The sequence below is a fragment of the Cnephaeus nilssonii genome, assembly GCF_951640355.1.
Source record: "Cnephaeus nilssonii genome assembly, chromosome: 8".
Lineage (NCBI taxonomy): Eukaryota > Metazoa > Chordata > Mammalia > Chiroptera > Vespertilionidae > Cnephaeus > Cnephaeus nilssonii.
In genome coordinates, this window is record NC_137079.1 from 94,301,885 (window position 1) to 94,320,827 (window position 18,943).

Genomic DNA, 18,943 nt, shown 5'->3' on the forward strand with positions numbered 1-18,943 from the left:
GACAAAATAGAGAGATGATAAGACATTTATCCACCATTCAGAAACACTGATATTAGAGACATTAAATCTCTCATCTCAATTTGTTTATAAATAGCCAAAATATTATAATATGAAGCAGGTTTATAATCAAAATGAAGCTTACTGTACTTTAATATTTTCACTGAACATTAAAAGAGTGGCAAAAATATGAAGAAAGCCCGGCTGGTGTAGCTCAGTGGTTCAGCGTCAACCTATGAACCTGGTCAGGGCATGTGCCCAGTGTGGCGCATGCAGGAGGCAGCCAATCAATGATTCTTTCTCATCATTGATATTTCTATCTCTCCCTCTCCCTCTCTGAAATCAATAAAAATATACTTTAAAAATATGAAGAAAAATTAAACATTCTGCATGACCTTGTTTCTAGATGCTGCCATTTATATGCAAAGAGAGGAAATAACACATTAATTAAATGTACAGAGTAAAGCAAGGACTGAAAGAATCAGAATTTAGAGAACTTAGAAACACGGGTAAGAAGTTTCAACTCACAAAAGAAGTGCACTAACAAGGATAGGAGAGGGAATGTTAAAATACAAAATGAGCATACATAAACAATATAGAGAAAGAACACAAAAATACCCAAATGATCGATTACTATTTGGGAAGGCAAACAGTCATCATAAATCTTGTTAAGAATTCCACCTACGCAGTAAAAGCATACCATATCTCTTCTTAAGGAAAAAGGAATAATTCATTAAACTTTGATATCCTTCAGCAATAAATCAAACTGGGAAAAAGTTAATAAATTCTTTTGAAAACTACTATAAAACAGAGAGGAAATGTAATGTGCCAGGCAGTTGAGTTGAAACAAGTATCAATCTATCCGGTCAATTAAAACCATTGATATAGGTTAAATGGAAAGGCAATCCTTCCTCAAACTTGGCTTCCAGTCGGGATGACAGTATAGGTAAATGTGGAACTCACATCCTTCCACAACCACACAAAAATTACAACTACACTACAGAGCAACCATCATTGAGAACTGCCTGAAACCTAGTTGGACAGAAGTCCTATAACTAAGGATTTACAGTACTCAAGACTAGTTAGTGGGGCAGAGACAAGGAACAGGCAGGTCTCAACACCCCCGTGTAGTGGATAAAAATCAGGAGGGATATCTCTGAAGTTCCCCTGCAGAGTGAGGGGTCCTGGCCAGAGTGCAGGGTTTCAGTGCCAAAAGAGAACTCCCCATAACTTCTGGCTATAAAAACCAGTGGGGCTTATGGATGAGTAAGACAGAGGGCTGCTGGAACCCAAGGCATTCCTATTAAAGGGCCTGCATGAACTTACTCAGACTCACTTGCTCTGAGATACAGCTCTGGGTCAGCATCTCAAAAGGCACCAGGAACATATGAGGAACTAAATCACCAGGCTTCAGAAGGCTGGAGGGGCAGCTTTCTCCCTGACAAAAGTGCTAACAGAGGCCACTGTTCCCTTGCTGAGTCCTCCCCTGCAGGAGCAATAGCCGAGTCTCCCCTCCAACCCCACTGGGTGATTCCTTGAGACTCTGCCCCACTTTTTAGACCCACCCAAGTGGCTTCCAGTGGCTCTTCCATAAAAACAATCTGTCTTGGCTCATGCTGTGAACTTTCCTAAAAATCTCTCAAAGGTCCACAAACCCCAAACAAGCAGCATCTGGCCTCAGCATGCCCCATACCAGAGCTAAGTGGCCCCAAGCCTGGCACTAGTGGCAGTTAGCTTCAGTTCCCCACCTAGCCTCTCCCAGGTACCTCCAAGACCAGGATAAGTAGTAGCTATCTACAGATCGCTCAGTAGCTCATGCTGGGTGGCCCTGAGCAGGACAGAAGCAGTGGCCTGCATCTCCTAGGAGGCTCAGTCAGCACATCTGGCTTCAGATCACACCAGAGCACCACCCAACCACCTCCACCAGTAACACTCTCAAGGGGGTTACTTGATGGGCACCAGAGTCTTGCTGAAGTGAGTCCTTTTCCATGGGGTCGACTCAGTGAGAATTTTAATGAAGAGATAAAAAACATAAAAATGGGGATAAATAACATAAAAAAATAAGTCTGAAATTAAGAATATAATAAATAAAACGAAGAATAAATTAGAGGGAATCAACAGTAAATTAGATAAAGCAGAGGACCAAATCAGCTATTTGGAAGATAAGGTAGCAGAAAAACAACCAATCATAACAGCAAAAAGAAAAAAAAGCCCAGCCAGTGTGGCTCAGTGGTTGAGTGTCGAACTATGACCAGGAGGTCACGGTTCAATTCATGGTCAGGGCACATATTCAGGTTGGGGGCTTGATCCCCAGTGTCGGGCATGCAGGAGGCAACTGATCAGTGATTCTTTCTCATCATTGATGTTTCTATCTCTCCCTCTCCCTTCCTCTCTGAAATCATTAAAAATATATTTAAAAAAAATAATCTACAAAAATGAGAATAATGTAAGGAACCTCTGGGATAATATCAAGCATAATATTTGCATCATGGGGATGCTGGAAAAAAGAGGAGAGACAGCAAATAATTGAAAAAAAGAATGACAGAAAACTCTCTAACCTAGTGAAGGAAATAGACATACAAGACCAGGAAACACAGAGAATCCCAAACAAAATGAACCCAAAGAAGCCCACACAAAAACACATCATAATTAAAATGCCAAAGGTAAAGACAAAGAATCTTAAAAGCAGCAAGAGAAAGGCAGTTAGTTAGCTACAAGGAAGCCCCCATGAGACTCAACTAGCTGATTTCTCAACAGAAACTGTGTAGACCAGAAGGAAGTGTCACGAAATATTCACAGTGATAAAAAACAAACAAAACCAAGGACTTATAACCAAGACTAGAGGCCCAGTGCAAGAAATTCGTGCACGGGGGTGTGTGTCCCTTAGCCTAGCCTGCACCCTCTCCAATCTGGGACACCTCGAGGGATGTCCGACTGCCCGTTTAGGCTCAATCCCGGTAGGATCGGACATCCCTCTCACAATCCAGGACTGCTGGCTCCCAACTGCTCGCCTGCCTGCCTTCCTGATTGCCCCTAACCACTTCTGCCTGCCTGCCTGATCACCCCATAACCACTCCCCTGTTCATAGCAGCACAATTTACAATAGCTAAGATTTGGAAACAGTCTAAGTGCCCATCAGTAGATGAGTGGATTAAAAAACTATGGTACATTTACATAATGGAATACTATGCAGCAGTAAAAAAGGAAGACTATCTTACCCTTTGAGGCAGCATGGAGTGACCTGGAGAGTATAATGCTAAGTGAAATAAGCCAGTCAAAGAAAGACAAGTATCACATGATCTCACTCATATGTGGAATCTAATAAATAAACTGATGAACAAAAATAGATCCAGAGACATAGAAGCATGGAGCAGACTGTCGAACCTCAGAAGGCAGGGGAGGGTGGGTGGAAAGAGATCAATCAAAGAACTTGTATGCAAATATGCATAACCCATGGACACAGACAATGGGGGGGGGGGGTCGGTGAGCTGGAAGAGGTCAATGGGGGAAAAGAGGAACTTATGTAATATAACAATAAAGATAAAATAATAAAATAAATATCACTTTAATAGAATTGTACACTTGAAATCTATATAATTTTATAAGCTATGTCAAATTAAATGAATTGGCACAGTCTTATAATACTCACTTAATACTATAAGAAACCAAGAGGTCGAATACCTAGTCAATAAACCAATTACTTAATTTCTTATTAAAAAAAACAACCAAAAAACAAAAAGGCTATAACAAGACAAAGAAAAACCCAGCAATCCCATTTCTGGACATTGATCCAAATAAACCCAAGACACTAATTCAAAAAGATATATGTTCATTGCAACATTATTTACAATAGCCAAAATATGGAAGCAACCTAAGTGTCCATCAGTAGATGAATGGATGAAGAAGTGGTGAATATATACAATGGAATATGACTCAGCCATATAAAACAATGAAATCTTGCCATCTGCAACAACATGGATGGACTAGAGGATATTATACTGAGTGAAATAAGTTAGAGAGAAAAAGACAAGTGGCATATGATTTCACTTACATGTGGAATCTAAAAAACAAAATAAATAAGCAGAACAGACTCACAGATACAGAGAACATTTTGATAGAAGAGGGTTTAAGGAAAAGAGTGAAAAAAATAAAGGGATTAAAAAATACAAATTGGTAGTTACAAAATAGTCATGGGGATGTAAAGTACAGCATAGGGCAGTGATGGCAAACCTATGACACGCGTGTCAGCACTGACACGCGTAGCCATTTCTGATGACACGCGGCCGCTGAGGTTTATTAAATATAATTATATATAACAATTATACATTTATGTTATTTAAACTATAAATATCGCGAAATAATATTTTTTCCTCAAAGTGACACACTACCCGAGTTATGCTCAGTTTTTTGGCGAAGTTTGACACACCAAGCTCAAAAAGTTGCCCATCACTGGCATAGGGGATAGTCAATAATACTGTAATAACTATGCATGGTGTCAGATGGGTTCTAGATTTATTGGGGTGATCACTTTGTAAGTTATATAAATGCCCAATCACTGGGTTGTACACCTGAAACTAATAGAATGTTGTACATCAACTGTAACTGGAAAATTAAAAAAAAATTTAAAAAGGTAAGAAGTAATTTTCAAAGAAAAAAAATTAAGGTGGGAAGAACCTAAGGTTTTAAAAACCAAATAATTCTTGGGACAGCCCATCACTCCCTCAATAGACAATTAAAACGTGCACAAGACAGAATGAACTGAAAGCAATAAAGTCTAAGAAAGATTTTTAAGTTTTTAAATTAATCTAGTGAACAGTCTCTGATGGGAGAAAATGGAAATTTTTCTATGTCCTTAAAGAAACAAAAATAGACCTAATGAAAATATCATCTGGGTTTCAGGGAAGGCAAACACCTAAGTTTTTGTTGCCCTGGTAAATGTTCTCAACATCTTACTTTTAGAGGTTTGCAATGCATATCTTGGGAATAACAGTTAACAGTTTTAAAGTCATAAAAGTAACTTAAAAGCAATCTGTCTTGTTTTCTGTGACCATACCATGGAAGTAAATATTATAGAAGCATTGTCAAAATTGAGGCTGAACTTTGCAATTACTTGGTTTTATGCCTCTTAATGATTAGACAAGTGTCAGTTAATTAGTTAAATTTAGAGCTAAAGGACAGTTTCTTAAACTTAAATAGAAGCATTTCCCGCCCCTACCCGCCCCCCCCCCATGTAATTCTTGAATTATTAAGAGGTTATGCAGGCCCGTGGTTTTCAGGTCACAAAATCTGTGAAACACAGTACCAGGTAGAACCTGTCATTTTTCACAAATAAAAACAGATCTGACTGAAAATAGGCACAGATGCTAGGAACAAATCTCTCAAAACACTTGTGTAAAATATCCAATATGACTGAGTATGTTGTATTGTTATGCTTAGTTTCACTGTGTTCAGCACCTTGAAGTTTCAGGTACATAGTGGGTAGTCACCATTATGGTTGTTATTTTTTATTAGAGAAATCGTAGGGTAAACCAAAGTGACAATCTTGAGCTCTCAGGTGTACTGCAAGATAACAGTGCATTTCATCTAAAATACAAAGCATATATCCTTAATTTTCATAATATTTAACAAAGATCCACCTTTATGAGAAACTAGAAAATGCCTGTCATGAGGGACCAAAAAAGATTTTTTTTAAATGTCAACATAAAGGCAAGAGAAGATATTTGAATTATTGGTGTTCTTGTAGATAGAAGATGCTTATATAATTGGAGCTAATTATGTCATTCTTGACTAGTTTCAAGTTCTATTTATCAGTAAAAATGGAGGTGGCTCTTTTCATTATATTCTGAGTTGGTTTGGTATGTTAAGCAGTTTGTGTGATTATATATATTTAGTGACACTTGAAAGGTCCTTCCCCTTCTAACCTCACACTTTAAATGGAAAAATCCTCTGTAATAAAACTCTGACTCTTAAGAGTACAAAAATAAATGAACATATTCTTTCATTCCTCACTCAATTCTCACAAAAGCAGCAGTGTTCCAGCAGATTTATTGGGGCGATCACTTTGCAAGTTATATAAATGCCTAAACACTGGGTTGTACACCTGAAACTAATTTATTCTAGGAGGCAGTTTTCCTATATATTTCCCAGACCCAATTAGAAAAACTCAGATATGAATTCTCAAGCTAAGTCTCATCAAAGAACAAAGATTGTTGAAAGAAACTCATTTGTTTATTTAATAAGTACTTCCTGAGAATCTATGTGCTAGATAATTATGCAAACATGGGATACAGAGATGAGTGAGAGATCCCTCCATTTCTGAAAGTCTGTGCCATGTTCTTACTTTTCTCTAATGGGCAGGTACAGAGGCCAAGACAATCTCTGCATCTTCAAATGTTTCTGGAAGTTTCCATTAGGCCACTGAATTCCGCCCCCCCCCCCCCCCCCCCGCCCTCCCGTATGCAACTTCAATTACTGAAAATAAGACATACTTATTTTCTTCTTCAGACTAAGATTTGATCTTTGTATACTAGCTATAAGATTCTGCTACCTGTGCTTTTTCAATTTAGATTTGCTGAAGCCAAACAGAAAAAGAAAACTTATATTAGGTAACAACCAAATTAATATCCCTATGCACTACCCTCCCCTCCCATTTTTTTTGACAGTTGAGAGTATAAATATAGATTGTGAGCACTTAACACCATTAAAAAGAAGTAAAGAAATGAAATTGGGTAAACAATGCATATGACTGTAATAACTTTCTTCCTCCTTAAATAACTTATTTATATACTAGTATATCCACCATTATTTTAAACATTTCTTTATAGCTCCCATTTCATAAAGAAATAGTTATACTGTACTTATAATCAAATTATAAGCAGTTAAGACTCTCAGGCCTTACTTAGGTAATGCGAAGTCAGTAAAAGTCAGCTTGAAAAATCTGACAGAAGCCTCTCTGGAGCCCAGGCATGTCCATTCAGTTACCCATTCAATGACAGTAAGCCTAAACAATCTGCTTCAGACTTAGTTCACTCTTTAACTTGACCCTGTTAGAAATAAAATGAACAGAAAATTGTGCCTGAGATAAAGACTGTGACTGTTGATTTCAATACTTTCTCACTTTTTTAGAAAAATTGACTGCTTTATCTTGACTCCACATTAAGTACAGCCAACTATGTTTTTTAGTTGCCTGGGATATAAATATTTTAGAAATAAATACGTTAATTATTTTTTTCCTTCCAAGAATTTCATCAGTGTCCTAACAAATTCCAGAGATTTTTTTTTCAGCCTTTATTATTAGCAGGCTGAAACTTTGTTTTTAACAACAAAATTTCCTAGCACACCTTGGAGGAATCAGAAGAAGTATCCAATATTACTAAAAGTTAAAGTCATTTGGAAAAAAACATTGTTTGTTACATCACTTATAGCTATAATTAACAGAATTAAACACTCTACTACTCTACTATATCTAGGTAGGTTATTGATCTAAAATATGTGATGCTGATAATAAATGTTTAAATTAATCTTAAAAAGTCTATTTTTAAGGATGGATACTCAGAGACAACAAGGTATATAGAATGTATTGTTTTTTGACATATTTTCTCACATGATATGTGTATTGTTTACCTGAACAAAATATCAGAAAGATTAAAATAATAGGAAGAGTGCTAAGACCTGCTGCATAGGTTAGACAGGAAGCAGATCATACACAATTTCTCCTTGTGTTAGCTATAATTTCATCCCTTTGCTCCTTAGGCGTATTGCTTCACCTTGCTTAGGAATGGTTACACAGATGACAAGAGGACAGTATTTGCAGTTAAATGACTTTGCTTCAGTTTTTTGTTCTACTATAAACTAGCTGTGTGACCTTATATATATATAGGTTACTTTTCTGAGCCTGTCTTCTCATTTGTAAAACAAATGGACTTGAGCCATATAAGGAAACCCACAGCAAATGTAATACTTAATGGTGAAATACTAACAGCTTTTCCTCTAAGATCAGGAACAAGACGAGGATGCCCACTTTTGACACTTCTATTCGACATAGTCTGGAAGTTCTAGCAAGAGCAATTAGGTAACAAAAAGAAATAAAAGGCACCCAAATTAAAAAAGGAGAGATAAAATGATCTCTGTTCCCAGATGATATAATCTTACATGTGGAAAACCCTAAATATTCCAAAAATAAACTGTTAAGAGCCAATAAATGAATTCACCAAAATGGCAGGATATAAAGTCAATACACAAAAAAGATCAGTTGCATGTCTATACATTAACAATGAATAATCTGAAAAGAAAAGTATGAAAACTATTTCATTCACAATAGTATCCAAAATAATAAAATTCTTAGGAATTAACAAAAGAAGTGAAAGACTTTTACAATGAAAATTACAAAACCTTAAAGAAATGAAAGGAGACACAAAAAAACGGAAACACACCCCATGTTCATGGGTAGGAAGACTTAATACTGTTAAGATGTCAATACTACCCAAAGCAATCTACAAATACAGTGCGATCCCTAGCAAAAATCTCAATAACGTGTTTTTTTTTTTCAGAATGGGAAATATCAACCTAAATTCATATGAAATCTCAAAGAATTCAGAATAGCCAAAACAATCTTGAAAAAGAAGAACAAAGCTAGAGAACTCATGCATCCTGATTTCAAAATTTATTACAAAGCTACAGTAATCAAAACAGTGTGATACTGGTATAAAGACAGACTAATATAGACCAATAGAATAGAACAGAGAGTCTAGAAATAAACATTTGCATGTATGCTCAAGTGATTTTTGACAAGAGTGCCAAAACCATTCAATGGCAAAAGGACAGTCTTTTAAACAAATTGTGCTGGGAAAACTAGATATCTACATGAAAAAGAAAAAAGTTGGATCCCTACCTAATACAATATACAAAAATTAGCTAAAAATGAATCAAGCACCCAAATTTAAGTTCTAAGACTGTAAAACTCTTAGAAGAAAACATAGGACAAAACCTCCCTGACACTGGACCTGGCAACGATTTCTTGGATATGACACCGAAGGGCACAGGCAACAGAAGAAAAACAGTCAAATTTGACCTTATGAACATTAAAAAATTTTATGCATCGAAAGACAGTATCAACGAGTAAAAAGGCAACCCACAGAATGGGAGAAAAATATTTGCAAGTCATGTACTTTGTAAGGTTTTAATAGTCAGAATAGAGAAGTTTTAAAACTCCAGAACAAAAAGCAGCCCAATTTGAAAATAGGCAAAGGACTTGAACAGATATTTCTCCAAAGTTATACAAATGGCCAATTAAGTACATGAAAAGATGCTTAACATCACTAATCATTAGGGAAATAAAAATCAAAACCATAAAAGATATAACCTCACATCCAGTAGGATGGCTACTACCAAAAAAGAAAAAAGAAATGTGTTGGCAAGTATGTGGATAAACTGGGACCCTTATGTACTGTTGGTAGAATTATAAAACAGTACAGCTGCTGCGGAAAACAGTATGGAGGTTCCTCAAAAAACTAAAAATAGAACTGCCATATGATGCAGCAATTCTACTTCTGGGTATATATCCAAAAGAACTGAAAGCGGTTCTTGAAGAGATATGTGTCATACATGTTATTAGCAGGATTATTCATAACAGCTAAAATGTAAAAGTAATCAACTATCATCAATCCTCTGACACATGAACGGATAAGCAAAATGTGGTCTATACATACAATGGAATATTATTCTACCTTAAAATGGCAGGAAATTCTGACACATGGTACAACATGAATGGACCTTGAGAACATTAAATGAAAAAAGCCAGTCACAAAAAGACAAATACTGTATGATTCCACTTACGTGAGATAGTTATAATAGTCAAAATCAGAGAGAGAAAGTAGAATGGTGGTTGCCAAGGTCTAGGGGTTGGTGATAGGGAGTTAGTGTTTAATAGGTACAGAGTTTCAATTTTAAAAGATGAGGAGAGTTATGGAGATGGATGATAGTGATGACTGTACAACATTATGAATGTATTTAATACCACTGAACTGTATACTTAAAAATAGCTAAAATGATATGGTATTTAGGTATGATATTTTATCATAACTTAAAAATTTGAAAAATAATTTAAAAAATAGATGGATAGAATAGGAATGGTCTCTCATATGGTCTCATTAGGATAAAATAAGCTAATGCTATGAAAACATTTCATAAACTGCAATGCATCACATTACACATTGATCTAGATTTATTTGAACATTTATCATTATAATTAAATTGTAGATCAATGTACCTGACAAATTACCCTTAAACATGAATGAAAATATTTTTAGAAATCACAATCATGTATAATTTTCAGTGTTCACTTTTCATTCTGAAAAAAATGGTTTTTGTTCATATTATACTCCAAAGCTTATGAATAAATATTTTAAAAAATAAAAGCAGAATTTCTTTAATTATAACTATATTAACATAGAGTTAGGTGAGTAGTAAATAGTCAAAAGTATTTTAATCAAGGAAACTTGCAAACCAACTGAAACCTAGTAATTATTCTTGAACAACTAGAAATACTAAGTAGCACAATATAAAGTACACACGTGTGTGTCAGACAAACAATATAAAGCATCTGGGGCTAAGAAGTGTACATAAAATAAGGTGGAAGCTTGTCCTGCATGTATACAGTAAGATATATTCAGTAATGTTGATGATTAAGTACCATGCAAGTATGTAAGCTTCTTGTTATTTACTGTTTTTACAGTGGAAAAGAAAACTGTAAATATTTTTCACCTCCAAAAGCTTATTTCTATGAATTTTTGTCTTACATATCACTAACTTAATGGAAAGGCTTTACGTATCTTATTATAATTAAAAAATATCTTACTACAGGTAGCATTTCAAATTCTAAAATAAAATTTAAAAGTACTTGGAATCCTGCTTTTTAATACTTATTTAGAACAAGCTAAGATTTCCTAATACTTGCCTCTTGTAATCTAAAAACAACAGGGATTTTCTTTTCTGTACAGGCAGCTATGAAGTTATCAGGTAGTAACTGTCCATCTGAAAGAAACTGGTCATCTTTTCCTTGATCAATTAGTATGTCAAGCTGAGAACCTGGAAAGGACTTCACAAGATGAGTAGCATCATAAGCCTATGAAAAGAAAAATATTAAAAAATAAATCTAAAAGTGCCCAGAAATATATATTTTTAGAATATACTATACTAGAACCAAATAGAAATTTAAAGCCATTTAAACTCTAAGGCTGATTAAATTGGAAATATGCTTTTAAGTTGACTTAAAAGCTGGCTTGCCTGGTTTTTATTTATAACTAGAGGCCCGGTGCACGAAATTCGTGCACGGAGGGGGGTTGCCCCTCAGCCCAGCCTGTACCCTCTCCAATATGGGACCCCTTGAGGGATGTCCGACTGCCCGTTTAGGCCCCGGTGGGATCGGGCCTAAACGGGCAGTCGAACATCCCTCTCACAATCCAGGACTGCTGGCTCCCAACTGCTTGCCTGCCTGCCTTCCTGATTGCCCCTAACCGCTTCTGCCTGCCAGCCTATCACCCCCTAACCACTCTGCTGCCAGCCTGATTGATGCCTAACTGCTCCCCTGCCAGCCTGTTTGCCCCCAACTTCCCTCCTCTGCCAGCCTGGTCACCCCTAACTGCCCTCTCCTGCAGGGTTGATCACCTCCAACTGCCCTCCCTTGCAAGCCTGGTCCCTCACAACTGCCCTCCCTTGCAGGCCGGGTGCCTCCCAACTGCCCTCTCCTGCTGGCCATCTTGTGGTGGCCATCTTGTGTCCACATGGGGGCAGGATCTTTGACCACATGGAGGCAGCTATATTGTGTGTTGCAGTGATGATCAATCTGCCTATTACTCTTTTATTAGATAGGAAGTTTTCAGAATTCTTTCCCAATGATAGGCTCTCCCCTACTTTGAAGCAGACAGATACCAGTGATAAGAATCCTGTATCTCAAACATTCTATAGAGTATAGCCTTTTTTATTCTAAACTTTTAAGGTTCTTAATCACCTCTCACCTCAAAAAACAAACAAAAAAAACAAAACCCTTAATTATTTTCCTTTGTAAATCCCTCCAAAAATTAACTATTTTTTCCAATTCCATTACCTTTTTCTATTTCCAAATCTTCTCTATTTCAAATAAATAGTCTATTTTTTGTCTCTTTCTTTTAGCTCTAATTCCAGACATACGTACATTCAGCCCTACCTTTTGCTATCTGTTGAACAGCACAAAAGATCTGCTATCTCCATGAATTTTCACGAAATCGTGATTTGAATAATCTGAATCATATTAACAACTCAAAATTAAGGAGCTGCTACTAGTTACAATTTTATATTTTAGCATCCACCTTTAAATATTCTTGATTATTCATATCTACTTAGTGACCACAACTTTTATGCATTGATCAAGAAGAACAAAAATAAAAATATTTCTCCTTCTAAAGCAGGAGTGGGGAATGTCTGGCCTGCGGGCCATATAAGGCCTGAGAAATCATTTGATCTGGCCCTGCCAAGACATTAGGGGTGAGTTAATTAAATCTTTGACCAAAGGCAGCAAGCTAATTTTTAAGTTGATTAATTTTGTATGGCCCGAAAACAATGTTATAAATATTCAAATGGCCCTTGACAGAAAAAGGTTCCCTGCTGCTGTTCTAAAGTATCATGCTTAAAAAGACTTATTTTCTTTAATCTTAAATTGTGGACCAGTTGTTTTATTGCTAGCTTTACCCAGTGGCCAGATAAGTTTCTATTGAACGAGTACAAAAAACATTTTACATAAATGTTAAAGGCACGCCTTAAAATTAAATACCCATCGCATTTTGAAGTTATTTATTACATGTTCTTACAAGCTAATATCTTTTTAAAGTATGATACTTTGTAAAACACTGTGTAATATGAAAATACGAGAACTCTCATGTTCCGTCTGCAATGTGTTAAAAGGAAGAAGTAGAAAGTGACTTATAAAGTCCAACTAGTTCTATGATTTCATAATTCTGCATGGCCTCCTCATTACAATAATAAATTAAATAATAGCTTAAACACAGCATAATTAAGATAAAATCTACTGCCACTTGGAGAAAAAATTACATAGATTCCTTAAAGGTTACTGTGTCGCTACCTCCTCTTAATTAGTTAGTTTTCCACCCAGTTCTTCTATTAGACCATAAGTACCTTGTGGAAAGGAAAGGGTCATCACCCTCCTGACACAGATCTCAAACGCTGCACAGACTCTGCACTTGGCGAGGACTCAAAATACTGGTGTAAGCACATTGTCAGGTCTCAAAGCACCTAAACTAATCATTTTCAACCCTCTTCCAATACAACAAAAATCTAAGACTGAACAAAACCAAAGAAAATTCTAATCTAGTGAGCAAAGAATTGACTCTCCAGTTTATTAGACTTTCAAAGATCAATCTTAAAATAGGGGTCCATGTGTAAATGACCTTGAAAGCACTCAAGTATTTTCTACTTAACAGGCACATGATGAGTTCATTTGTAAAATATTCAAAGTCTGGATGTAGTCTGCAAATGGCTCATTTCTACACAAGAGTAAAATGAGTGTCAGGAGAAAGAACTATTTTTATTTTCATATTGAAGCATCTGTTCCTATGCTTGAAAAAGCAATCTTGCTGCTAGGAATCTATCTATATAATCTATCTATATAATAGAGGAATATGCAAATTAGCTGGGATGCCGTAACATCACAACCGAACAGCAGGAACCTGAGGCTGCATGGCACCTGGCTGGGGCAAGGGACCTCAGGCTGTGCCCCCAGCCCAGCAGGGCTTGACGGGGACCTCAGGCCGTGTCCCCCCATCCCAGTACTGGCCGGGAGACCTCAGGCCACACCCCCCGCCCCGGTGCTGGGCCAGGGGACGTGAGGCTGCACACCCCGCCCGGCAGGGCTTGATAGGGGTGGGGGCTGGCGGGTCTGGGCCTTCTGCGTTTTTGAAGCGCGTGCAGGTGGTGGGCGGGGACTTGACTCAAGGTCCCGTGGCGCGCTCCAGACTCTGACCGGAGAAAGATTTTCATATACATTTTACTAATTTTCTTTAATCTCTGACACTTTTATTATAAAGGGCAAATAGCAATATTAAAATATTTCCTTTAATTAATTCCCTTTTAATGTGCACGAATTTCGTGCACTGGGCCACTAGTATTCTCATAAATGTACATTACACAATACCTATGTACAGCTTTTTTAAAAAATTGAAAACTTCAGAATGAGTATTGAGATAGCCATCTGGTACTTACCTTCCATTTACTTTGATCTGTTCCCAAATATCCACTAAAGGCTTTTTTGCCCCAAGGACAAAGCACTGGATTGCAAATTGGAGCAAATGCTGATACAGACTTTAGAAACAAATAAATTTAAAAACAAGTTATATGTTGCTAAATCAAATATGAACAGATATTTGAAACTTGCTTAGGAACTCAAAACTTATTTGCAACTTGCTTATGACTCTGACTTCCATGATAACACCTGTGAATAATTTTCAATTTGCTATATTATGAGCTTATATTGTAAGATCTTTTTATAATACATCTTTTGTGTGTTCTATTAAGAGAGCTAATAAACTACAGGTGCTAAAATAATACAAAGTGATACATTACATTTTCAATTAAGTAATGCACAATGGAAGTTTATATTGAGATTCTACTCCTTTTCTTGCTTAAAATTAATGTGTAGTAATATGGAACAGTTTATGCCTACGTTTCTGAACACATTATTAAATCTGAGACACATTATTTCTCTTAAACAGTGCCAAAAAAGCCCTGAACAATGCCATTAAATATGGAAGAATTTTTAATACAATATAATTTTATGCAATATAGTTTGTCACTGGATAAAAATGCAAAGATGGAATCACTGAGTTTCAGAGTGTTTGTCAATGTTATGTTTATCCATGTCTACTAGCTTTTTTAAAGGACAAAAAAATTCAACCAAATTTGATTTTCTCCCTCAAACACAATAAATTTGATTGCTTTATGCACAAAAGAAGAAAAATAAAACCCTTGTTTTCTGTCATGACATGAATTAATTCAATTTTATAAAGCTTACCAAAAGGAAAATATTTGGTAACAAAGCAAGAAACTGCTATGAGAAATATTTTCATTTCTCAGTGGCACACACAAATGATTAAGAAGTTCTTTCTAAGGGAAAGAAATGGATTAAATATATCTTGAGGTCTCTGATAGTCTTGTGATTCTAAAGACAGAAGCAATCTTAAGATGACCATTGCTTCAAGATTTCCTTTTTCCATATTATGTTATGCTGTGCTGCGCAGTATAGCATTCTACATACAGTGGTTATTCCAATTTGGCTTAAACAAACAAAAAGTAAAGCTTAAAATAAATAAATAGGAAGGCTGAGAGTAATATTTTTCAATCAAGCTGCATTCCAATTTTCATCAGAGGCATTAAGAATCGAGAAATCTTACATTTTTACAAATCATGAATAAATTCTCTCTCAAAAAACCTAAATCAAACTTCACAAAAATGTTCTTTGTAAAAATATAAGTACATGATATAATATTAATCAAGAATAACCTTTAGAAAAGAAAATGCCTAGAAAACTATAGTTTGAATTGAAGCAATGAAATATGATACAATTTTTTAATACTTCTAGTAAACCCACAAGAAACCACTGTGATTGAATTCTTATGCTTCTGAATATGTAGCATACATTGTGTGGTCAAAATTAATACTCCTCCCCTACAACCTCTTGAAATTCCCAACACTTCTAGAATGGTCCCAGTACTATAATAATATCCTAACTTCAATCTTTGAAAGTTCTTAAAATTATATTATCCAAGAGACATATTTGTCACTAGAAGCTTAGGTAACCTTACTTTGTATTTTCCAGGATTCTTTAAAGCACAAATCAGAGCTCCATGGCCTCCCATGGAGTGGCCAAAAACAGACATCCTTTGGGGGTCCACTGGAAAATTGGCATTTATGAGTTGCGGAAGCTAAAGAAGATTTAATAGTGTGACAAAAGATATAAGAGAAAGTTCAAACTTTTTCAGTTATATAAAATAATTACACAATCAATAGTTCTAAGTCACAGTCTTACAATGGTATGAACTATTAAAGTTTTTTTAAAATCTCAGGTAGACAATGGTAATTAATATATCACTGGAGAATATATGGCATATCTTCCTCAGAAACCAACTTTAAGAAGATGCATAAAGGACCTTTAAAATGTCCTAAACTTTTGACCTAGTAATTCCATTGCTTGGAATCTATTCTAAGGGAAAAGTCCTTAAGTGAAAAGAATTATACAAAAAGACAATTAACACACTAATATTTATTATGTAATCATAAATATCCTACATTAGGACAAAGTAAATTATGGCATATGACAGCAATTATTAAAAGTATGTTATAAATAAATATTGAAAAATATTTATTTTTTCAATTAAAAAAAAATAAGATAAAAAATATTTCACAATTATAGAAAAACTAATCATACCAAAAAAATGTGGAATATACCAAACACAGCCATTATTTGGAGTGACAGGATAATGGGTGACTTCCATGTTATTGTTTCTGAGTTTTTATAATATAGCATACATTAACAATTAAAATGATATAAAATTTAGAAAAATGCATAATCTGAACATAAATATTATTAATAAAAGTAATGTTTTACTACTTATCCTTTCTAAGCCTTGATTAATCACTATAAAATGTGTGAATGAACCAGCTGCTAGAGAAATAAAAAAATTTTTCATAAACTGTTTTCTTTGTGTAACCTGGGCAGTACACATAGATACCAATATAATTATTAAACTCTCTAAAATTGTATTTAGTGTTAATTTAAATGGCAGTAAATAGAATGATAATACTAGTAAACCTTGGAACTGTCACTAGATAATAAATTTGTAGAAAGCAGATTCAACAATATCATATCCTAGTTTAAAATTCTCAGGACTAGAAGGATTTTGTGTCCAAAATCAAGTGTTTTGGCAGTCATGGATTAATAATTACAATATAAATAAAATTACCTCCTCCGTTACATAAGAGTACATTCTGTAGTTAGTTTTCCAAGGATATTCAGTGGCATCCACATAAAACCCAGCACCAGTGCCAAAGTCCCAGCTCTCATCTTCTCCTTTAATATTGCAGCCACCTATCAAGGAAAACTTGTGGTTTCATCTACTCTGTAGTAATGGTCCATGTTTAATTGCACACTTTTAAATGAATCTGAACGTTCATTTGCTTTAAAGCTGTTAGCCAGATATTGTGGGCCTCTCTTCTTTGCCTTTTGGGGCACATACTTCCTGACCCTCTTGAGTGAGGCCATGTTCTAGCCAATGAGGTGAGAGAAAGAATGCCCTTCCAGGCTGGGTATTCACTGCCAACACAAAGCACCCGGCACTGATGGTGAAGTCCCCACCTGTACTTCCTCACTCAGTTTTACCTGTCAAAGGGCTTACAACCTCTTTTATTTCAAAAACTGCTGAGATTCCTTCTCTGATGACCCTCGCCCTTAACCAACACTTCCTATAATTCTCTTTATCACTGTGGTCTTAGAAGTGACAGGAGACAAATGCTTGCGTTCAACTTATTATCATGAACTTAGAGTGTCTCATGTACTTTGGAATCATTCCATCATGTTTCCCCTATTTACTCATGCCTCATTGGGATTTTTTTGTATTCCTTTCAATTTATTAGGATTTATTCTATATATTTACATGTAGCTAAAAAACCAACCATTAAAATTTTGAATAGAATTAGAGTAATAGGTAGAGTAACTCGAAGGAAATGACCTCTTTGTAATATTCAGTCTACCCTTCCAGAAACATAACAATTTTCCAATTATTAAGGTTTTAATTTATGATCTTCAGCAAATTTTATCATTTAAAAAAATAAATCTCCATAGTTTTAAAGTTTATGCCTAGGCATTTTATATTTTTGATGCTATGTTGAATTAAATTTGTTATTACATTTCTAGTGAGACATGTCTTGCTTTTGTGTAATATAGCCGTGAAAGGAAATGCACTACTTCTCCAGGTCAGCCATTTAACTTCCAGATAGTTTCAGCTGGCCTTTAAATTCCATTTCCTGAGACTTCCAGGGTCCACAAAAGAAGTTTTAACTATCTGATGGATTAAGCTGCACAATGTTTAATATTCTCTAATGTAAACATTTTAGACATTTATATTAAAACTAATCCTTTTTAAACTGCATGATGATTTGATGACTAACAGAGATGAAAAAAGACATAATTATCATATGACAAGACAGTTTACCTATATAATACAAAATGTATATAACATGGTATTTTAGGGTCATGGAGTCATTTGAAAGATTAATAGAGATATAGCAAAAATATGAAATTAATTTTAAAGTGTATATAATATCCCACTTATAACTTAGTCTTAAATATTTATATTATTTACAAAGTACTTGGGAACAAGAACACTTACGAGGGCTGGTATCTGGAGCAATGACAACAAGGCCATGTTCTGAGGCAGCCTGATGATAACCAGATTTTGATATAAAATTCTGTTCTGTGCAAGTTAAACCTGAAGATCAAAAATACTGTTATCTCATGCTATATTGCAAGTGATTTAGAAGCTTTAACATTTTTATAATATAAAAAAACAATCTCACTAGGTATTATCAAAAAGCTTTTTTTTAAAGAAATAATTCTAAAGAAGATGCTTAAAGTTCCCCTTCTTATAAAATTTATAACAGTATTAATCTAAGACCTGAGTTAGGGTTAAGTGCTCCCTTAGCTGTCCGTTGAAAGTCACTCATTAAAGTTTCAATCACTAAAATCATTAGGATCAGATGCATTTGGGAATTCAGAAATTTTCAAGCTGTAGAATAGCAATATGGCGCATAGAACCAGTGTTATAACAACTCCAGTGCAATGTTATCAAACATGCTAATGAAATGTTACTATTTCTTCATCAAAACATAAATATTCACAGTGAGA

General features: G+C 35.2%; 1 protein-coding gene across 5 annotated transcripts in view; it reads right to left on the reverse strand.

Annotated features, from left to right (window-relative positions):
- The window catches only part of ESD (esterase D), a 30,383-nt gene that overhangs the window by 235 nt on the left and 11,205 nt on the right, over positions 1 to 18,943 (reverse strand). For all 5 annotated transcript variants that reach the window (XM_079779472.1, XM_079779473.1, XM_079779476.1 and 2 more), the window contains 5 exons: positions 18,429 to 18,527; positions 17,004 to 17,128; positions 15,846 to 15,965; positions 14,248 to 14,346; positions 10,952 to 11,119 (listed from right to left, as the gene is read on the reverse strand). In XM_079779472.1, the coding sequence (XP_079635598.1) occupies positions 10,952 to 11,119; positions 14,248 to 14,346; positions 15,846 to 15,965; positions 17,004 to 17,128; positions 18,429 to 18,527 (611 nt within the window). The remainder of the gene's footprint in view (positions 1 to 10,951; positions 11,120 to 14,247; positions 14,347 to 15,845; positions 15,966 to 17,003; positions 17,129 to 18,428; positions 18,528 to 18,943) is intronic.